This window comes from Mus musculus, chromosome 5 (assembly GCF_000001635.26).
Source record: "Mus musculus strain C57BL/6J chromosome 5, GRCm38.p6 C57BL/6J".
Taxonomy (NCBI): Eukaryota; Metazoa; Chordata; class Mammalia; order Rodentia; family Muridae; genus Mus; species Mus musculus.
This window is the reverse complement of record NC_000071.6, coordinates 108,475,533-108,499,496: the sequence shown is the minus strand read 5'-3', so window position 1 is coordinate 108,499,496 and position 23,964 is coordinate 108,475,533. Positions and strand designations below refer to the sequence as shown.

The window sequence follows — 23,964 nt, the reverse complement described above, 5'->3', positions numbered from 1 at the left end:
TTAACTGCATCATCCAGCTGCAAGCACAAATTATAACAGAAAGAGCATTTCTGTTAAACCCAAAATTTCTTCAGAGGTCAAAGGCAGTAGCATACTTCATAGCTGTGTTGCAGTGGTCTGAAGAGACTTAACCTGGTTGCTCAGGGCATCACTGATACCTGCCCTGTCCCTACCCTGGTTCTGGGTTTCTCTAATGAAGTTCTGGAGACATTATGTGTGAGCCCCCTCCCTGGGTCCCCACTTCCTGTACTTTAAGTCACTGTCCTCCCTAAGAAGTAAGTCTGTATGTTCATCTACTGACCCTTGAAGGGCCTATCATCAACAATTTGGCCAGTCATAGCAATGACTCCATGTTATCCAGACAGAAATGTGGGATGGCACAACAAAGAAGTCATAAGACAGTTTCTCTTAACACGCAGAACACATCCTGGTCCAACATAGCACACAGGACCTTATCTGCACAGAGCATACAGGGCTTTCTTTACATACAACTGCAGGGACTGATGTACACTGTACACTCGCTGGCCTACACCATCCTGGGTTTCACAGTGCAACCCCACCTACTATCTCTTACCCCTGGCCATCCTGTTCTTAATGCAGTGGGGGAAATGTGCCCTTAGACTTTTTCTCACTTATTTAACAGACTTTACTACACGGCAGTTTAAGGTTCCCTCACCCTCATCTTACACAGCACATGCTCGATTGAGACTAGACTGTTATAGCATGTAAATGATGTCTCCGGTGCTTCAGCCTCTGAGGGGTTTGGCTGTCATCTTCCTGACAATGGCCTATTCCTAATTGCACCTAGTCATGGTTCTGTGTCTTCTTGTCTGAAGCCTAGTGCTTACAGGCTCATCTGACCAGCACTGGCCCTCCATGTTCCAGGCTCATCTGACCAGCACTGGCCCTCCATGTTCCAGGCTCATCTGACCAGCACTGGCCCTCCATTATACAGTGTGCACATGGGTGCTTGAGGAGGTGCATGGTGATGTCTCACTGTTACTTTAAATTTGTATTTCCATGAGTGTGTGAAGTAATGACTCCAGTGGTCTTATTATCTCCCTAGGCAGGGGACAAATGTTGTTCTCACAACCACTTAAGAGTGTGTTTCTTGTTGAGAGAGTGATAAGTAGAAAAGCAGCCTCTGGGTCCGTGAAGCTCAACTGTCTGCTGTCATCTTCACCAAATGGTGTTTACTGTGTGATACACAGGCTGCTTATAAGCTACTGTGCCCAGCAAGGCATGATGTCCTCACACTACAGCAGCTCTCAGGACTGGCCCTTAGTGTTCAGTGTCTATGACAATGCTCCCACATGTCACACACATAGGGACTGCAGAGCTCTGAGAGCAGTGTGAGATCCACCTGCAATGAAAATGCCACATTTCTTGTTGGTCCCCATGGAGAATGTTCCTGCATGTGGAAGGCAGTCTCCCCTTGAACTTCCTGATGTCTCTAGCTCTGCACAGTGCCTAGAAGCCACTTCAAGTCAAGATGGACACTTATACCTTCACACAATCCAAGGCTCCTAATGACCTTCCCATCTCCCCCTCTACCTTATTTCCCAAATAAACAAAATCCAGACTTGCTTTTTCCTGTGGGCTCCTGGTAGCTAGTATAAAGTCATGTCTTCATTCTGTGTCTTCCACCTCCTCCCCAGCCACTCGTGTGGTTGGCTCAGGGCTGAGCATGGGCCCCTTGACAGTCTAAAACCCTGGTTCCTGGGTCTGATACACAGCTCTGAGAGAGCACTGTGGCAGGACTGCCAGGAATGTCTTGCAGTGTGGCTATAATCAAATAGCATAGATTGGGCGACTGATGAACAGTTAACATAAGACATTAACATATATTAATATGAGTGAATTAATAGTTAATATAACTGATCTAACAGTTAGTTAGTGTGTGCTATAGGCTGGAAGGCTGGCCATAGTGTAGGTACTTGTTGTCAGTGCACGTTATAAGAGCAGAAGAGAGATTCCCCGGTACAGGTCGTGATTTAAACGTTTCCCCAAGGTTCTGCCTCCCAGTACCATTGGGCTGAAATGGAGTTTTCAGCACATGGATCTGGAGGATACTGACTATAACAAGATCCTCTTGCCCCATGATTTCTTGGGGCTTGTGATCAGATCACTCTGCTTCTGTTATTTCTTATCCAGCTTCCCCCAAATCTATATCTAAAATGTTCCTCTATTGCTAATATACTAATACAGGATTCTTCTCATGGGGCTTAGGTTTGGCAGACAATCTAAGATGTTACAATCTGCCAAGACCCTCTTCCCGTGGGTCATACCCATAGGCTCCAGCTGGGATACTGGTTCAATGGCTAACACAGCTTTATATACCACTCTCCAAATTATCTAATCACCACTCACATGCACCTGCCGCAACATACTGGCGCTTGTCTTGTTTTGGGGTTTTTTGTTTTTTTTTTTTTTATACAGGGTTTCTCTGTAGAGCCCGGGCTGTCCTGGAACTCACTTTGTAGACCAGGCTGGCCTCGAACTCAGAAATCCGCCTGCCTCTGCCTCCCAAGTGCTGGGATTAAAGGCGTGTGCCACCACCGCCCGGCTTTGTCTTGTTTTAACAAGGGTTTATGTGCCCTGCAAGTCCTTTTCCAGAAAGCCTCAGAACTCTTTTGAGGCAACACTTCAAATCGCTGACCCTTCCTTGATTTAGCAGGATCAGCTCCTGCTTATGTTTTTGACCAAATGCTACACAGTCTGAATTTCTGAACACGTGCTCATAAGACTGTGCCTCGAGCCCCAACAATAAGCTATGGGTCTCTGGTTTACTTTATTTTCAGTTATTAATTTAACCTCTAAGTGTCATATCCATCTCTCATTCACTCATCCACCCACTCATTATTAAATTTAAACACACATTTCTGGGACTAGAAGGATGGCTTAGTGATTAGGAGCACCTAACCCTACACCCACATGGTGCCTAACAAAGTGTCTGTAACTTCAGTTCCAGGGGGTCTGATGCTCTCTTTTCACCTCTATGGGCACCTGGTATGCACATGGTATACATACATGTGGGTAAAACATTCATATATATATATGTGTGTGTGTGTGTATGTATGTATATATATATGTGTGTGTGTGTATATGTATGTATGTATATATGTGTGTGTGTGTATGTATGTATATATATATATGTGTATATGTATATATATGTATATATAATATATATAATAAAAACAAATTTCCAAACAAGGGGCCAGCAAGATGGCTCAGTGAGTCCTTTGTTACCAAGCCTGCCAACCTTTGAGCTTAATGGCCAGGATCCTCACAGTGGAGGGAGACGACTCACTTTTGCAAGCTGTCTTCTGATCTTCATGCAAGCATCACTGCACATTTACACACACACACACACACACACACACACACGTTAATTAAAAATTAAAAAACAAAACAACCCTTGAACAAGGCTGTTAAAAAGAAGGTGTGTGTGTGTGTGTGGTGTTGTCATTCTAATAAACAAGACAGGCAAGAATGATCTACCCCAGCTCTTTGGATGATGGCTACCTCATTAAAGGAGGAGAGGTTAAGCTTCTTGGCGATAAATTTTTTCAGGTGCAGCACAGTTGCTTGGGCTGAGCATCTGATCCACTTCCGCTTGAGGCCACGTAGTTTGCTGCTGTTGCATTCCAGACAGATGCTTACCTAGAAGAGAAAAGGTCAGAGGTCAGGACCGCCACTCTCAGACTTTTCCTGGATGAGCACTAGCTCCTACATCTATGAGTACTGGTCTGCAGAACAACACTGTACAAAAAGTTTTACCACAGTTATTTTACACCTTCTTGAAAACCTCCTCAAAGTCTTTGTAAAGCTTAGAAACACGCTAGACTGTCAATTTTCATCTTCTTAACTAGTAGGTCATTCTGAGAGTTATGTATCTGTATTTGCCAAGGGCACTGAGTCCCCTCATGTTCTCAAATGGCTGCCCTTGTCCAGACAAGTCCTGTACTGAGCAAGGTGTGTGAAGGAATCAGAGGAGTGCTCTTGACCCAGAAGGCTTGATACCACGAGGGTGCTCTGTGGGTGCCAATGCTCAGGGTCAGAGTAATGGTGTGGGGTAGAAACCTACATGTGGAGTTAAGTGTTGAATCAGACAGGTCAAGGGCAATGCAAATGGGAATCTGCTTCAGAGAGACAAAGCTTTATCTTAGGACTGCAGAGAAAGCCCCTCCTCTAACACAGGTTCATTCAAGCTTCTCAAAATTCAGGTACAAGAATTAAAAAGGAAATTCACCAAGATGTGTATCATAAGATCCCAGTAGATACAAAGGTAAAAATTAAACATAAGTTACTGAGTAAAAAACATTATATAGGCATAAAAACACAACATAACTTCTAAAAACAGCAAACACATTCACTGAAGCTATAAACACCATGGGTGCCTGAAACTGAAGATTAGTCTTAGCTCAAGACAAAAACCTTTCTCAAATATCACTTAAGGAAATTACTATAGGGGTTGGTCTGCTGATGCTGGTATTCCATCACCAAATTCTGTACCCCAAGGTCTGGTTGCTCCAAGACTAGCAGATCCTCACATATACCTGTCTTTATTGTGTAACCCTCACCTCGCAATTTTAAACTACTGGTTAAATAAAACTGGTGACATCCAATTCCTGGGGGGAATAGAGAGAGGTGGAGTTTGAGTTCCCAGAATGGGGGTTGAAGGTAGGGTCCAGGGGTGGAGGAGAGGGGAGAGAAAAGGAGTGCAGATAGAGAAGGAAGGATCCATCAGTCGTGATGGACCAGCAGTTATGTTCCAGAGTGAAATGCCTCCCCAGGATGCCAGACTGCTGGAGCAGAAATAACCCAGAGAATTTCAAACAGCAAAGTATGTGGGGAACACATAGCCAGACTTGCATTAGAGATCTAGATTAGGGACAATTCCCCCAAGTAATTGCTCAGAGCTAGAGTCAACCCATGGCTCAGAGTGGTCAGGATTTGCCTAGCTGTGGTCCCAGAGAGGTAAAGACCTTTCTGTCATTGAATGCCAGTAGATGCTCCTCTCCTACCTAAGCTAGCAGGGAATTCAGAGGGCACAGACCAGGAACATATACAGGAGGCTAGGCAGCTTGTCTTTTCATTGGGTCTTTTCTTTTCCTTCCTTCCTTTTTGGTACAGAGAGAGAAAAAAAGAAAAAGAGAAAGAGAGGGAGGAGGGAGAGAAGAGGAGGAAGAGAAGACACGAGTCGAGATGAAACCAAGACACAGAGAGAGTGTGTGAAATGTAGGGCCTTGTGCATGCTAAGCAAGCGTTCTACCATTGAACTACATCCTCAGCTTTCTTAGGTTTCAAATTTTCTTTCCTCTCTCCTTCCTTCCTTCTTGAGATAGTTTCATTACGTATAGCTCTGGTTGGTCTGGAACTATGTACAACCAGGCTGCTCTTGAACTCACAGAGGTCTGCCTGCCTCTGCCTTTTCTAGTAGCTATGAAAGAGAGAGAGAGAGACAGACAGACAGACAGACAGACAGAGAGACTGACTGACTTAATATGTATACAGCTCTGGCTGTCTTGGAACTCATTATGTAGACCAGACTGGCTTCACACTCACAGAGATCCACCTGCCTCTGCCTCCTGAGTGCAAGGAGTACAAGCTTTTAATGTTTATGTGATATTTTTCATTAGCAGTAGGGGATATGCAGTTTGACTTCCTGTAGCCAGTCAGGATTCCCAGTGGAGGGATAAGGACACTAGCCAATCCACAAAACCTTTGACCAAAAATTTGTCCTTCCTACAAGAATTGCAGGGACAAAGACTGAGGGAATAACCAACCAATGACTGGCTCAACTTGAGAACCATCCTGTGGGCAAGAACCTGACACTAATAATGATATTTTGTTATACTTGTAGACAGGAATCTAGCATAACTGTCCTCTGAGAACATCCACTCAGCAGCCAACTGAAACAGATGCAGACACCATGGTCAAACATTGTACAGAGCTTGGGGAGTGTACTGGCTAGTTTTGTGTCAACTTGGCACAGCTGGAGTTATCACAGAGAAAGGAGCTTCAGTTGAGGAAATGCCTCCATGAGATCCAACTGTAAGGCATTTTCTCAATTAGTGATCAAGGGGGAAAGGCCCCTTGTGGGTGGGACCATCTCAGGGCTGGTAGTCTTGGTTCTATAAGAGAGCAGGCTGAGCAAGCCAGGGGAGGCAAGCCAGTAAAGAACATCCCTCCATGGCCTCTGCATCAGCTCCTGCTTCCTGACCTGCTTGAGTTCCAGTCCTGACTTCCTTGGTGATGAACAGCAGTATGGAAGTGTAAGCTGAATAAACCCTTTCCTCCCCAACTTGCTTCTTGGTCATGATGTTTGTGCAGGAATAGAAACCCTGACTAAGACAAATTGGTACCAGCAGTGTGGGGTATTCCTGCGACAACCTGACCATGTTTTGGGGAGGACTGTGGAAGGACTTTGGAACTTTGGGCTTGAAGAACCATCAGTTGTTAAGAGCTCTGTCGGATGTTGTGTAGGAGCTTGGAAGATAATGTTGAGAACACTGCAGAAGATGGAGGTCTGGTTTGTGAAATTTCAGAGGGAAAATTAAAGACTCTTTTCAGGGCCATTGCTGTTTTGAATGTGAAGATTCTGTAGTTCTGGTTAGCTGGGGCTGAAGAATCAGCTGTGATTAACAAGATACCAGAACTACCAAAGCAAAAACTTTGCATTACTGGGACTATTGATGCTGGTTAGCTGGAGCTAAGAAATTAGCGGTGATTAAGAAGAGACCAGCATCATTGAGGTGACATCTTCTGGGAAGTGTTTTCTGAAAGCACAAAGAGGCTGTGTTCCAGAGATGTCCAAGGTTGTACCCCTGCTGCAGCAGGACTTGGTAATATGTAAGGGTCACCCAGGTGGTACTGGTTTTGAAGGCATGAAGGAGTTGAGCAGAGCAGCTGAGGCTTGGCACTGTGAGAGGCCATGGAAGGCCATTGGTGAAAGTGCAGCCTCAGTTGCAATTGATGGCCCAGGACTGAAGGGGTCATGCAGTGTTTTGGAGATGCCAGTACCATGAGATGACCACCAAGAGCAGCAGCAGTGAAGTACAGGCATCTTGAGCCTAGAGGATGACGCCTGTGCTACAAAGGGCCTGGCTGGAGAAGTGACCCAAGCCCTTGGAGGAGCCCAGAAGATCGTAAGTTGGATCCCAGACATTGGACGGTTGGAGATTGACTTTTGCTTTTGATTGTGACTGTGCCCTGATATTTTCCCTCTTGAAGGAAGAAACTGTTTTAGTGGAGCCCACAGTTAAGAGACTTTTAATTGTAAAAAGACTTTGAATTTTAAAAGAGATGGATATTTTAAAGAGATTGAAAATTTAAGAATATGTAAAGACTGTGGGACTTTTAAAGTTATTTAGAATGGGGATGAATAAGATTGTAAGGGTTGAGGCTTACTAGTGATGTTTTTGTGTGTCAAGTTGACAAGGGGTCAATTGTACTGGCTAGTTTTGTGTCAACTTGGCACAGCTGGAGTTATCACAGAGAAAGGAGCTTCAGTTGAGGAAATGCCTCCATGAGATCCAACTGTAAGGCATTTTCTCAATTAGTGATCAAGGGGGAAAGGCCCCTTGTGGGTGGGACCATCTCAGGGCTGGTAGTCTTGGTTCTATAAGAGAGCAGGCTGAGCAAGCCAGGGGAGGCAAGCCAGTAAAGAACATCCCTCCATGGCCTCTGCATCAGCTCCTGCTTCCTGACCTGCTTGAGTTCCAGTCCTGACTTCCTTGGTGATGAACAGCAGTATGGAAGTGTAAGCTGAATAAACCCTTTCCTCCCCAACTTGCTTCTTGGTCATGATGTTTGTGCAGGAATAGAAACCCTGACTAAGACAGGGAGTCTTATGGAAGAGTTGGAGGGAGGATTAAGGGTCCCAAAGAAATAGGAAATCCACAGGAAGAACAACAGAGTCAACTAATTTGTACTCTTGGGAGCACCCAGAGACTGAACAACCAAGCAAAGAGCATACATGTGCTGGACTAACTGGAGCAGTGGCTGTCCCTGAATCTGTTGTCTGCCTGTGGCTCCCATTTCTCTAACTGGGCTGCCTTGTCCAGCCTCAGATAGAGAGGATGTGCATATCTTGCAGTGACTTGATGTGCTAGGGGGTAGTTGGTAACTGGGTGGGGGGTCCCCCTTCTTGGAGAAAGGGGCATGGGGGAGTGGCTTGCAAGGGGGATGCTGGGAGAAAAGGGGCAGTTACTATTGGGATATAAAGTGACTAAATATATTAATGGAGGAAAAATATTCAAGAAGAAAGAGAGAGTGAGTGAAAGAGAAAGAGAGAGAGAGAGAGAGAGAGAGAGAGAGAGAGAGAGAGAGAGAAAGGGAGAGTCAAGAGAAGGGAAAGGTCAGGGAGAGGGAGGGAGAGGGAGGGAGAGGGAAGGGGGACAGGGAGAAGGAGGGGCAGGAGGGAGAGGCAGAGGGAAAGGGAAGAAAAAAAAAACCTGTGATTTCCGGTCAGTTGGAGCTGAAGAATCAGGTGTGATTAACAAGACCAGCATCCACTGAACTGAAACCTGTTTTCCTGAGACAACTGATGCTGGTCAGCTGAGGCTAAAAACATCAGCTGTGATTAGTAAGAGACCCAGCATCATGAAGGTAATTATCTTCCTCCAAGTACTTCCTCAGGATAACATGCAGAAGTCACAGTCCACTGGAGGGATGAAGGCTGCACATTAAGCTAGCAGCAGAATTTAGCATATAATGCGGAAGTCTCTCCCACATGATACTGTTTTTTCAGGCACATTAGGGTCATAAAGGACAACTGAGGCTTGGCACAGCATAGCAGAGTTGGAGTCTTCCTAAAGACAGGCTAGGCTGGAGGGGCAGGGAAGGGAGGGGTCACTGATGAAGGTGCAGCCTCTGTTACAGTGGAAACCCCAAGATTCAGAGTCATAGAGGAAGTTAACTATCTGTGACAGGATTGGAGTCTTCCAAATGGAGCTATTGGTGAAGGTGCAACCCCAGTTACAGTAGAGACCTGAAACTGGAGATGCCAGGTCTGTGGGAAGATAACCAAGGACAGTGGCAAGTGTGGAATGGAGTTGGCCTATGAGACAAGCTGTGTGTGCTGCAGAGGGCAGAGCCAAAGAAGAGGAGATGCCCAAGTCTTTTGGAACCCACAAGAGCCTGAGCCCCAGATTCCAGACACCGAACTACAAGATTTTAGAGCTACACTGCTGGACTTTGGTTTTCCTTAAGTGTGACTGTTTTAAACCCTGGTTCTTCTCTTTTGAAACAAGAAAGTATTTAGCTCAACTTTAATTTTATAGTAATCCAGATTTAAGACTTTGGGCTTTTAAAAAGACTCACTGAGCCATCTCTCCAGTCCCCAAGACAGTGAACTTTTAAATAATGAAACTTCTTAAACACTGTGGAACTTTAAAGTTATTCTGTATTTTATACTCTCTGATAATCAATATGAGATCCTGGGACAAACAAAAAGAAAAAGCTATGGTATCATAGTGATAATGTTTATATGTCCAGTTGACAAAGAATAGACTTATTATGGCTAATCTTGATTGTCTTTTTGACACATATGGGAAGAGAGAACCTCAACTGAGGAACTGCCTGCATCAAAATGGCCTTTGGGAACGTCTGTAGGGTATTTTCTTGATTGTTGATTGATGGAAATAGGCCCAGCCCAGTGTGGACAGTGTTACCCAGAGATGGTGGTCCTGAGTTGTATAAGAAAGCTACACAAGCAAGTCAGGGAAGGAAGTCAACAAGCAAGGGTCCCCTGTGGTCTCTGCTTTCGTTCCTGCCTTGAGATCCTATCTTAGCTTCTCTTGATGATAGACCATAAAGTGAAAAATGATACAAACTCCTTCCTCCCTAAGTTGCTTTTGGTTATGTTATCACAGCAACAGAAAAGCAAAGGAGAACCTGGACACTGGAGAAGCATGGACTCCATGCAGAGATCAGCACAGGCAGGATCCTCTGATCAACAGTGAAAGGAGTAGAAGTACTAGAGCCAAACCAGGGTGCTCAGGTGAACACTTGAGAAACACTCATCTAAAAAGGCAGGGTGATGGCCTTAATGCCTCTCCAGAACAAAGGGTCACAGGGCACAACTTGTCAGGGCCAGGGATTACACCCATGGCACACAGGAAGTACATAGCCTGTGTGAGATCAAGAACATACACAGAGCTTAGCTCCAAAGGCTAAACTAACACAAAAACAAAATTCACTCCTTATATATGCCTTAATAACTTGAATAAGTAGCATGGTATAAGAAGGAAAAAGCAAACATTTACAGCAGTCAACAACAGGGATTTTTTTTTAACTGTAAAACAAAGAAAACGCAATTCTATGCCAACCTACAGAAAACTGACATAAGCAATGCTGGCTAGGCGAGGTCCAGAGACCCAGTGGCTTCCAAAAGCATAGTGCTGAGTGTGACAAGGGACTCGATTCCTCCAGAAAGGCTAGTAGGTACGTGGCCCACAAGGCGGGGTCTGTGTAGTCAGGGGTGGGTTATGGGTGGAGGAGTATTGCTCGAGAGTTGTTCAAGGCACCTACAGACAGTGTCACCTCTGTTACTAAGGCTCAGAATCAGCATAGCAGATGAGCACTGGGCCACTCCAAGATGGCTGCAGTGCTTGTTGCCCACAGAGGCAGTCAAAGTGGTCTTCTCACCAGAGGAATTCCATGCCTGAATATACTGTCTGTCTCAGTTACTGTTTCTTCTGGTAGGGCCAAGATCACCTCACAGTTTGCAGTTGGCTACTCGTGCACATTCATCTTCCAGGAAGCTGTAGACTGACTATTTCTGGTCAACTTTTGCATGATGACTGAAGTCAGACTGGGGAAAGGAACTTTCTCTTCCAAGGAAATCATGCCAAGTTTTCTTGGTGGTAGCGTGCACTGGTTCTTTACATACTCCAAACATGCACTGGTCCAATCACCCATGGAACAGAGTAAGCCATTTTCAGAGGACTGTCTTAGGCTGTATGTAAGACAGCATCACCTAGGAATGACAGCATCTTTGTTCCCCGTTACGTGTCTCACTTGTTTCCCTGCTGCTGGGAGAGAACATCTAAGCACAGTGACAGCCACAGTCATGGCATTTCATTGCTCCCTGTTTCATCAAAAGCATCACAACTATTAGAACTGACAACTCAGACAATACACTAGGAAGTTCTATAGACAGGGATACGGAATTGTATCAGATCCTTCTATATATTTTAACCTGATAATGTAGCAAATGAGATGTGGGTTGTCTTCAACATTGCATGCTTATTTCCCTTCACTTTGCTGATGGGTCACTTCCCTTGGGGGCACAGCAGAGAAGGTAGTAATAGTGAGTATTTGCAGTGGGCTGTAAAAAACATAACCTAATTGTGGACTGTAGTTCTGTCCACAAGGTTTGAAATGTTTTACAGTCAGCATGTGTTGCTCTGATAATTAAAACAAATAAATGAAAGGAACATAAAGAAAAGTTAAGGAGTTAATAGGAGGAAAACGTTATGGTGTTTGATCATGTTACATTTTCAAATGAAGTACGCAAACACGGGATAAACTGATGCCAGAAAATCCACAGAGGACGTGTGTTCACCTGCTCGTCACTCCTGTGGTAGTCATTGTCCTCCTCCTGCTTCTCCTCTGCTGTCTCTTTATTTGAATTGTCGTCTGCTTTGGTTTCACCTTTTAGCACAAACAGAAAATGTACAGGTTGAAATATCTCTAACCCAAAATTCAAAAGTTCTAGTATATAAAACTTTCTGAGGTATAAGTGGAAACTGTTCTAAAATGCAGAATTAAAATATTAAATGCAACTTTTCTGAAATGGGGAAGGGGGTGGGGAATCCAATTCAGAAACACTTGTGGCCCAAGCATTTTGGCTAAGCAAAGCACATGTGAAAACACCGTATTATAATATTTGTGAAACCTGGCAGTATACTAAAAATGACGTTGACATTTACTCTACTGAAAGCATACATACGAGGAGCTCAGTGATAGCAATTAAAACCATTCTGCATGTTTGCTGAGGAACTAAGGAACTCTGGGGGATGAGGCTCTCTAGCTACAGCTGGGTCAGGCAGGTTTTGGATTATGTGTCTTAGGGCACTCAGTAGATTTTAGATTAGTGTGTCTTAAGGGGCTCAGAAGATGGAGAAAGTGACCAAAATTGGTAAGGACGGCAGAGATAAGCTCCCAGGACCATTCAGCACTTACCATAGCTTCTCTAAGAAGCCTGGCTCATGGAACCTTACTTTTGGACACATACTCAGGACACATACTCCCCTTTCCATCTGCCTTACCAACTCCCACCCAGCCTGGTCTGGTTCCCACTGGGAACTAGGCACCAACTTTCCTTAGACTGTTAAGCATATACAGGGTGATCTTAATATTTCTCAGGAACTTATATGGTTCCACTAGCAAAGTGCCAATACTTAAAGATTTGAATAATTTATTAAATACTGACTTAAAAGCACCAATTAACTTTACGCTCAAATCCAACTGGCATTTGGATTTTTATTATAAAGCAAACAAAGCTAGATGTTTATCTTAAGACTATCCACCATGTTTTTTCTTAGGCCCTCTGTCTAATTCTGTTCTCTTCCACATGAGCCCTAGACATTTTCTAGTATCTCTTGTACTCTTTTTTTTTTTTTTTAAGATTTATTTACTTTATTTATGTGAGTACACGGTAGCTGTCTTCAGACACACCAGAAGAGGGTATCAGACCCCATTACAGATGGTTGTGAGCCACCATGTGGTTGCTGGGAATTGAACTCAGGACCTCTGGAAGAGCAGTCAGTGCTCTTACCCGCTGAGCCATCTCTCCAGCCCCCTCTCTTGTACTCTTTTTTTTTTTTTTTTTTTTTTTTTTAAAAAAAGCCTAACATATACATTGTCCCATTTTATTTTATTTATTTATTTTTAGATTTATTTATTACATGTAAGTACACTGTAGCTGTCTTCAGACACACCAGAAGAGGGCGTCAGATCTCGTTACAGATGGTTGTGAGCCACCATGTGGTTGCTGGGATTTGAACTCTGGACCTTTGGAAGAACAGTCGGGTGCTCTTACCCACTGAGCCATCTCACCAGCCCCCTCTCTTGTACTCTTAACTAACAGGTCCATTAACCAGGGCTGATGAAGAACCTTTTCAGCAACCATCAGAAAATGGTCCCTTTCTGGGAAAACCACCTAAGGTAAAGTGTTCTGTAAGGGAAAGCTTGATAAATGAACCTCTGGATTGTATGGTGGCCTGATGCAACTACTCACCATTTCGGGGATCTAAGTGCTGTTTTGCTGAGCACGCCTCCCCCTTGATGTCACCTGGTACCTCCATGCCCAGTTTGTGATAGAATTCCCTCTGTTTCCTCATTTCCGCTATTAAGAATGGAGACAATTTTAATATTCAGTAGGAAAGGACTTAAATAGTAAAACTGCTCACTAACATCACATGAAGAAACTAGCAGATGAGATGATGGGTCTGAAGGACGCTACTAGTCAGAAAATAAGCACAAGTCAGGATGGGAACCTTAATGACCATGCTGCAGATATTCAAGAACATATTCAAGAAGGTGGGAAGAACTGGTGCAACAAGACAGGCTCTTGAGCTGTAGGGATACTGCTCAGGACTCTGACCTAACCTTTTCAGCCCTCTAGGATGGTATGGGGATATTCATCACCTGGAGGAGGACAGATCCTAGGGAGGCAGTTTGAGGAACTCTTCAGAATATGGCAGACCCTGAGGAGGGGGCTCCGATACTTTTCATGCATCATCAGTGACAATGTGGCTGCTAGTAAACTCCTATATCCCACATACCATTTTGGCACAGGCAGCTTAGACATCTACACATGCTGCCGAGTGCTCCCACTGTCCCTGTAGCCATGATGGTCACAAGCTGCCATCAAGTAAAGAAGAGTTCTCACTAGGCTGAGGGTGGGAGATACACCTGAATGACAAGAACAGATCCAGAACAACCATGTACCGAAAACCTGTATTTGTGTGCCAAGGTCACTTGGTCACATCACAGACTACAGCAGTATCCAGTGGCCATGTCTGTCTTGTACTGAGTGAAGACTGCCCCCAGTGGCTGTGGGCAGTAGTGGCCATGAAAGAAATGCAAGAAAAAGAGGAAACAGAAACCTCCAACCTACAGAGAAAGTTTATTCTTGAAGGCAGACACCTAGTCATGAAGCTACCCAGGGCTTCAGATCACTGTGTTCCTAGGGATCATTAGCCAACAAAGCCGCATGACCTGTCCTCAGATGGTCAGCATACCCTCACTGGGTAGACCAAGCTGACACCTTGTACTTAGAGGAAATAATCAATTACAAGAGATGAAAACAGCTTCTGACTTAAACAGCAAAAGCCCCATCCATGAGACTAACATTCAGACCCAAGTGATATGCATGTACCAGATCCTGCCATTGCTCAGCATATACCAATGGCAAGGGAAGCTTAAAATGATTTATTCAAACCAAATATCTGTAAGTTACTCTGTAAAAGATACTTTACATGTAGTGAAACAAGAAATGCTTTGTTAAACTTTTCTAAATCTTACTTTTTTTTGAGACAGGGTTAACTAGCTGGCCTGGAACTCACTGTGTAAACCAGGCTAGTCTCCAACTCACAGAGATCTTGCTTTTGTCTTCTGAACGCTGAGATTAAAAGCATGTGCCATCGTGCCAAGCCTTATTAAACTTTTCATCTGCTTATCTGTTTTTCCTAAAGACCTGGAACCCTTAGAACCCTAGCATCTAGCCTGAACAGATGCTTTACAAACCCTAACCGTACAAGTATGAGGCTGTATAAGCTGTGTATCTGGTCAGAACAGGACCCTTCTACAGTGGAGGGAAGCAAGGGCTCAATCAAGAAGATGGCAAAAGTATCAGCTAAAGATGTGTTTGGCCAGAGAAATGATTCAGTGGTTAGAAATGCCTGCCACCAAGCCTGACAATCTGAGTTTGATACTGTGACCCACAAGTGGAAGGAGAGAACTGATTCCTGCAAGTTGTCCCCTGACTTATATATCCAACCACAGCACCATATACCAGGACACAGACACATGCATCCCCACATGTACACATACATACACAAAATAAATAAATGGAGAAAGAGAGGTTCCCATATACAATTGTATGGAAGGCAGCCCCCAAACCAGAGCATGGAACAGTTTCTGACAAAGGGAAGCCACCCAAAGTGGCCTCAAAAACAACTGTGACCTGAACACCAAAAGCCCAGAGATCAATAATAAGGAACTCACCAAAGGCAGAAATAACTCAGCTTCTGACACCACGATTACTGCCTACTTCCTTAACTCTCACTTAGCATTAATTAAAAAGGATAAAAACAAAAACAAAAACCCACCAGTATATGGCTGAGTTAAATGTCCTCTGAAGGCTCATGTTTAAGGTTGCCAACTCTGGGGCGGGTTCTTGGGAGGTGACTAGATCAGGAGAGTCCTAACTTCCTAGGACGGTCTGATGACATTCCTGGGAGGCGTAGAAGGCAGGGCCTAACTGTAGGAAGTAGGTTCCTGCATGCTTCTGGAGAGTAACTGCTCCTAGGCCTTCTTGTCTGCTTTTACTCCTGTGTTTCCTGGCCACCATGATGTAAGCAACTTTGCTCTGCCATAACCTTCCATGATCCTCTTCTGCTTCACTATGACCCCCAAATAATGGGACCAAAGGACCATGGACTTAAAATCCTAAAACTCTATGACAATCCTAAAACTCTATGACAAAATCACTTCTCTCGGTTGTTTGTCACAGAAAAAAAGTCTAATGTGCCCAATATTAGGTATATACAGGCACAGAAACACTGCCAAGCATGTTGGCACAGGCCTATTAATCCCAGCACTTGGAAGGCTGATACAGGTGGACTCAATGAGTTCAAGGCCAGCCAAAGCTGGATAGTTAGACCCTATCAAACAAACAAACAAACAAACAAACAAACAAAAACCCACTAAAACAAAGAAACAAACAGATACAGAAACATTAATTGGAATTGTTTGGGCATTATACATCTAAATATATCTAAAATACATTAGAATTTAGCCATTGTTAGTAATCTATTCTAAAGGCAAGCAGATCCATGTGTAAGGATATCTTACTTGTAAACTGAAGAATCACAAACAACTTAACTGCTGCATGACCACACTTGGAGCTGAGCCATTTAAGTGTGGTCTTTAGTACGTGGGTCTCCTCTGTCCAGCAGATATTCCTACAGAGGCCATGAATATTTCAGCATTGTCCAAAATCAACAGGCAGAGTAAATCCAACAGGTGCACCTTGGGACCAGAGCAGGGTCACTCACCCCACGGAATCTTACGCAACCGCTGTAAACGGTGCAGTGCAGTGGCAAGGAGAATGTGCCATGATGTGGATTATGGAAGAGACAGACTATAGAGCACAACTGGCTCCGGCTCTACCATTCCCAGTGACAACACTCTGCCAATTGAGTCAACCTGAATTAGGTGTGTCTGCTGGGCCCACAGTGGGTGCAACCCATGGGGAAAGGCTGAGTTACACTCACCACCAGCAAACCAGATTCTACGAACACCAGCCCCACTCAGCATCAAGCTCCGGCTGCTATAGGTTTTCTATGTAAAGAAGCAAAGCAAACCTAAAGCTCTGTGACCCAAGGGCAAAACTGAAATGCTGATTCCAGCTCAGTAACAAGAGAGAACAAATTTCCACAACTTACTGTAGATGAAATTCAAAATTTAGTAACAAGGGACTGGAGATAGACTGGGGCTCTACAGTTCAGCCACAGAACACTCATCAATCAAAATACAGTAATGACAACGAAGTATGTTCTTTGTAATGAAAGCCTACTGATAAGAAAAATCAAATCCTTTTGGGGGGGGCACTTCTTCAACTGTAGTTAAAAGTTATTACTTCAGTTTCTCACTCCATCTCTTTGTCTCACTGGCCAACACTTGAGGCAGCTTTTCCCTGGAAACCCACAGGCTATGCTGGCCAGAGAAACAGGCAGGCAATCTTCACTCTCCCTGGCACCCTCCAATTCCAATTCTGCAGTCTCATCCCCAAGCCTGTAGCAGAACACCTGCAGGGGCATGTCTTCCTCTCTTCTCCCATTCACTGTGGAGCCTACAGCTCCTCATGGTAGACCCAGCCTTCCTCCTGTGCACCCTCTCAGCCGCTCCCTCCCTTTTGGCCCATCCCCACTTACAAGTTCTACCCAGGGACCCCCAGTGATCACACCTGGCAGGGTCTCAGAAGCACTCCCTACCAGAAAACCCACAACCACACACACCCTTAAGATCTACAGAGAGAAACAGAAACTGAATGAATGAATGAATGAATGAATGAATGAAATGGAAAATCCATTCAACAAAGACTAGATGCCAACACCTAAAATTACAATTATTCCAAATCCAGATACACCTAGCACCTAGACATAAGCATAAAAACAATAATTTCTAGCTTGACTTATTTTTTTCATTCAGTAATGAGTTATGCAGTTTCCATGAGTTTGTAAACTCTCCATTGTTTCTATTGTTCTTGCCCAGCTTTAATCCATAGTGGGACAATGTGTCTCCACTAAAGCCCACCCACCCTACTATAGTAGGCCTGGAGCAATGCTGAAGCACACACAAGGATTTCAAAATAGCCTTTATGAATATGCTCAACAATCTTAAAGATATGAATAAATCTATTAATGAAATCTATGACAATACAGTCAAATGGTAGAATGAAATGAAGAAAACTGTTTAAGACATGAGAGCAGAAAAAAGAAAATCCAAACTGAGGGAGCTGGAAATGAAAAATTTATAAACAGGAACCTCAAAGGCAAACCTCACCAACAGACTATAAGAGACGGAAGAGAGAACCTCATGCACTGAAGACAAGATAGAAGAAATGGATACCTTGGCCAAAGAAAATTTAAACTGAAAAAAATTCCAGGCACAAAACATCCAGGAAGTCTGGGATGCCATGAAAAGACCAAATCTACATATAATAGGAACAGAAGAAGGAGAGGAAACCCAGGGCAAAGGCACAGAAAATAGTTTCAACAAAATCATAGAAGAAATTTTTCTTAACCTAAAGAAGGAGGCAAAAGAAGCATACAGAACATCAAATAGACTGGATGAGAAGAGAAATTTTCCATGACATACAATAATCAAAATACTAAACATACAGAACAAAGAAAGAATATAAAAAGCTACAAGGGAAAAGAGACATATAAAGACAGAACCACTAGAATAACACCTGACTATTCAACAGAGAATCTAAAAGCCAGCAAGACTCGGACAGATGTTCTACAAACTCTTAAGAGACTAGACACACTACAATATCCAGCAAAACTTTAAGTCACAAGAAATAATACAATCACAAGAAAGACATTCCACAATAAAACCAAATTTAAGCAGCATGTATCATCTATAAACCCAGCTCTTCAGAAGACACTAGAAAAACTTTCAACCTGAAGAAGTTAACCACACCAAAGAAAGCATAAAGAATATAAAATCTCAAGCCGGGCGTGGTGGCACATGCCTTTAATCCCAGCACTCGGGAGGCAGAGGCAGGTGGATCTCTGAGTTCAAGGCCAGCCTGGTCTACAAAGTGAGTTGGCTATAGAGAAACCCTGTCTCGAAAAAAAAAAAAAATATATATATATATATATATATAAATATAATCTCAGACCATCAAATGGGGGGGAGGGGAGACCCCCAACCTATACTACAACAAAATAACAGGAATCAATGAACACTGCTCATTAATAACTCTCAACATCAATGGCTTCAATTCCCCCAATAAAGACACAGATGAACAGACCAGGTTAAAAAAAAAAAAAAAAAGAAAAAGAAAAAAGCAGGACCACTCCTTTTGCTGCATCCAAGAAATATAGCTTAACATCAAAGACAGACAGACAGACAGACAGACAGCTCAGGGTAAAGGATGAGAAGATTCCAAGCAAATGGATCCAAGAAAACAAGCCAATGTAGCCAATAAAACAGACTTCAAACCGAAACTAATCCAGAGAGACAGAGAAGAATTATATAGACTCCAAGGAAAAGTCCTCCAAGAAGATATTACAGTTCTTAACATCTATGTGATAAAACAAGGCAAAGTTCATGAAAGAAACATGACAACAACTAAAATCATATACTGACCCTCACAGTGAGAATGAGTAATTTCAATACCTTAATCTCACCAAGAGAGGGGTCATCCAGAGAAAAACTAAACAGATGCACTCAAGCTAACAACTTTAAAAATCAAACAGACCTAACAGATATTTACAGAACATTTCACCCAAACACAGTACCTCTAAAAATGACCACGTATTTGGACACAAAGCAAGTTTCAACAGATACAAGAAAACTGAAATAACCCTCTGGCATCCTATCTGACCATGGATTAAAGCTGGGTGTCACTACAACGGAAACAGCAGAGAGTTTACAAACTCATGGAAACTCAACAACTCACTACTGAATGAAAAATGGGCCAAGACAGAAATTAAAAACATTTCAGAATAGAGTGAAAATGAAAATACAACATACCCAAACTTATGGGATACAATAAAGGCAATTTTAAGAGGCAAGTCTATAGCACTAAGCGACTATATTAAAAAATTGGAGAGATTCCATATTATTAACATAATGGCATACGCAGAAGCTCTAGAACAAGAAGGAATAATATCCAAAAGGAGTAGATGGCAAGAAATAATCAAACTCAGGCTTGAAATCAATAAAATAAAAACAAAAATACAGTACAAAAAAAAAAATGAAACAAGGAGTTAGTTCTTTGTCAAACCCTTGGTCAAATTAACTAAAAGGCAGAGAGAGACATTTCAAATTAACAAAATTAGATATAAAAAGTGGGGCATAACAACAAAAGCCAAGGAAATGCAGAGAACCACAGGACATACTTTAAAAATTTATACTCTACCAAATTGGAAAAAAATTTAATAGGATAATTTTCCTGATATATACCATCTATCAAAGTCAAATCAAGACCAGATAGTTTAAACAAACATATAAACCATGTTGTAATAAATGCAGTCATTAAAATCTCTGCGTGCCCCCCTCCCCCCCAAAATCACAGGGCCAAACTGTTTTAGCACAAAATTCTACCAGACTTTCAAGGAAGAGTTAACACCAATACTCTCTTCAAATTTATGAGGCTACAGTTACCCAGATATGTAAACCAATAAAGAATATTACAGACCAGCTTCCCTTATGAACATGCAAGTTTCTCAATAAAATACCTGCAAACCAAATTCAAAAACCTATCAAAAGGACCATACACCACGATCAAGCAGGCTTCATCCCAGAGGGGTACAGGAATGTTCAACACAAACCACACGATCATCTCAGTAGATGCAGAAAAGGCTTTTGGCAAAACCCAATACCCTTTCATGATAAAAGTCCTGAGTCTAGGGATACAAGGGACACATCCAAACATAAAAGAGGTGATTTATAGCAAGCCCTCAGCCAATGTCAACCTAAATGGAGAGAAACTCAAAACATTTCTACTAAAATCAGGAATAAGACAAGGCTGTCTGTTCTCTCCATGCCTAGTCAATATTGTGCGGGAAGTCTTAGCTAGAGCATTTAGATAACTGAAGGAGATCAAGGGGATACAAACAAGGAAAGAAGTCAACAATTCTTATTTGCAGATGATATGATAATATACATAACTGACCTTAAAAGTTCTTCCCAGAAACTCCTACAGCTGACACTTTGAGCAAAGTAGTAGGATACAAAATTAGCAAAATCATTGTACTTGGCTATATGCTTATACAATTCTATTGTGAATGCTTCTGAAGATCTCAGCGTTTTATCTCAAGCTATTCTTGGTTGTTTCTTTTTTTTTTTAATATTTATTTATTTATTATATGTAAGTATACTGTAGCTGTCCTCAGACACTCCAGAAGAAGGAGTCAGATCTTGTTATGGATGGTTGTGAGCCACCATGTGGTTGCTGGGATTTGAACTCCTGACCTTCGGAAGAGCAGTCGGGTGCTCTTACCCACTGAGCCATCTCACCAGCCCTGGTTGTTTCTTAAGACTTACACAGCCTATGTATCACAGGAAGACAATGGAGAATCTAGAACTAAGACACGTGGGAAAGGGTCTAGGTCCAAGAGGCAAAACCCCAGCTATGAGCTCAAGCTGAGCAGCGTTTCAACTCACCTTCCTGGAGGCCTGGCACCAGCTTGTAAACAATGTCCTGCATGGTTCTGTCATGACTGCAAAAGAGAAGTGGGGGCATCAACCAATGTAAATACTATAGTTACTTACATATTTAACAACTCAAGGTTGGATTTTCCTTCTAGCATGCAATGAAAAACATGTACTAAAATATATCTAGGATTTGAATTGATGCATCATTTAATTTAGGTTCCAGCTATTTGGGATGAGAAGGTCATGCTGGGAACAGTGCCCTGATCCCTAGTATGTTGGACAAAGGGTTAGGCTCAACTTGTTGGACACAGGCAAACACAAAAGTGCAGAACTACTTTATCTACATATGGTCCTATTATAGTTTGCTACTTTTAAGCATTCAGTATAATTATGTCAATTATATAATTATATTCTTGATAAAAGTGTTAGAGAATTTCTTAATTTTCGAAAGATTTTAAATTCTAATCCTTACTCTATAAGCCTATATGAATCCAGGAACCAATGATTACACTTCAACAAATACACAGGAATCTAGCCAACCTGGGCTTAGTCACAGGCAAGTCCTAGTGTAACTGCAGCCATTTAACGTCACTCACAGCATGCACCAACTTCTGCAAACTCTTGGCTATGAGGCCCGACTACATATTGTATGAGAGTCATATAGAGCTCTAATCCTCCTTGCCTCTATCCACACAAAGGAAGATGGTCCACACCTAGACCAGGATGCACGCACTCAGGTGCAAATTTGGACTTTGTAGACTGGAGCTTGTGCTGACTGGTTTTTGCCAACTTGGCACAAACTAGGATAGTCTGGGAAAAGGGACCCTCAATTGAGGAACTGCCCCCATTAGACTGGGTCTGTGGCCATGGGTTGGGGTGGGGTCTTAGTGACGGATATTGGAGAGCCTAACCTACTGTATGCAATGTCAGCCCTAAGCAGGTGATCAAAACTTGTATGAGAAACCAGGGTGACCAGGCCATGGAGATTAAGCCAGTAAGCGCCTTTCTCTATGGTTCTGCTTCAGTTCCTGCCCTGATTCTTACAGCGATGAAATGAGACCTGGAAGTATAAGCCAAACAAACCCTCTCCTCCCCAAGACTGGTTTCAGTTAGTGTCTTATCACGGCAACAGAGAAGAAAACTATGACAGGACCCTCCATGCATTTGATGACCTTGACAACTACCACGCCCACCTAGCTTTTGTTGGAACTCACAGGTCAAGACCAGAACTCCCAACACTTGGGTACCAGGCAATGACACCAGGCTCTGTCTACCTTGGGAGCCCAGTAAGAGGGCTAGGAAATGTGTGTAAGTGGCACACATAACACAGGGAACTTCTTGAGTGAAAGGTTCTCAAAATGGATCTGCTTCTTCAAAATGAACATGCTCACACTCCAGGCTGACAGTGGCATTTTCAACATTCTCTGCAAGGTCTCTACCACAGGCTTAGACCATCTCTGCTAGTCCTGGCTGCCCAATCTTCCACACTAAATCCGGAAATTAAACTGAAGCCAATAAACCCCTTTACATAATACCAAAGCGCCTACAGGTGCTCACCATACTCTGCAAGTAGAGAATCAGGCAAGAGGTGAGGGCAGATGAAGCCAAGTCAGGAGCAGAGCAGAGGATGGCACCAGCACAGGTACAACCCTAGACTATTTCAGATGGCACCCAGACACTGCCAGTGAGAGATGGGCTAAGAACGTTGGAGCTATAGCTCAATCGGCAGAATGCTTGCCTGCATTCACAAAGCTCCTTGTTTGATCCCCAGCATTCCATAAATGGGGTGCAATAGAACACACTTATATTCTCAGCATTTGTGTAAAAGCAGGAGGATGAGAAGCTCAAGGTTACACAAAACCCTCTATCAATTAAACCATAGATGCTAAGAGCCTCTCTCAGGTCAAAGGTATATGGCAGGCAATAGCTGCTACCCAGCTCATAATGTAAGTCACAGCACTCAGGCCAAGATGCCACCCTGCTTCCTTTACTTATCTAATTAATGCCTGGCCCACTGCTGTGTTCCTCTCCCGGTTCTCTCCTGTGTTTGCATGGCAATCTAAGCTTCTATGAGAGGATCTGCCCACAAGACAGCTCTTTTGTGTTCTGCCTCCCATTCCCAGCCCCAAGGAAGCCTCCTCACCACCCCGTCAGCAGCTCAAATGGGGACCTGCTTCTGAGCTCTACAGAAGTGCATGCCAGAATGAAAGCAGGTGGCACAGCTTATGCTGTTATGAAGCACACGAGGACAGAAAAAGCAGAACAGAGCTCTAAGACAGGTGGTATCACAAGAAAGTCCCAACAGAGAGCTGATGTATGGGAAAGCACAAAGCTTAGGCATAACTATGGTGGTGGGCTGAGGTGTGCCTAGAGACACCATGGTGACAGAATTAAAAACCTACCACCATACAGCACTGACCAGAACACAGAGCACAGGAACTTGGGGAATGGGAATATGGACAGAAGTTCCCTAAATCAGATGTCATCCACCCACTCCACAGACAGGACACTGGCAAGGACTCTGGATAGTACTAAACACCAAGAGCTGCTAGACATTTCCACATGCCCACCACACAGGCCTTATACAGAGATTGTGTGAAGAGATGACTTGACAATAAAGTTAGGAACACAGAAAACACACTCTCATTTCAACACAGGAAATAGAAACTGTGGCATTGGCAGTGTTATCTGGAGGCCTGGGGGGGGGGGGGGGGACTCCAAGGTCCGACAACTCAACTTGAACTGCTACTGCTCCCAGCTGGACATGTGACTTCAAGCTGTGCATCTCTTTCTTTTAGTTTATCTTTTCTCTGATGCCCTCATACCATATGTATC

The 23,964-nt window shown here is 43.3% G+C and overlaps 1 protein-coding gene across 4 annotated transcripts in view; it reads right to left on the bottom strand.

Annotated features, from left to right (window-relative positions):
- Pcgf3 (polycomb group ring finger 3) overlaps positions 1–23,964 on the bottom strand; it is a 45,718-nt gene that overhangs the window by 7,480 nt on the left and 14,274 nt on the right. For all 4 annotated transcript variants that reach the window (NM_001377001.1, NM_001377000.1, NM_172716.5 and 1 more), the window contains 4 exons: positions 21,139–21,194; positions 13,250–13,357; positions 11,573–11,661; positions 3,526–3,663 (listed from right to left, as the gene is read on the bottom strand). In NM_001377001.1, coding sequence (NP_001363930.1) covers positions 3,526–3,663; positions 11,573–11,661; positions 13,250–13,357; positions 21,139–21,194 — 391 coding nt within the window. The remainder of the gene's footprint in view (positions 1–3,525; positions 3,664–11,572; positions 11,662–13,249; positions 13,358–21,138; positions 21,195–23,964) is intronic.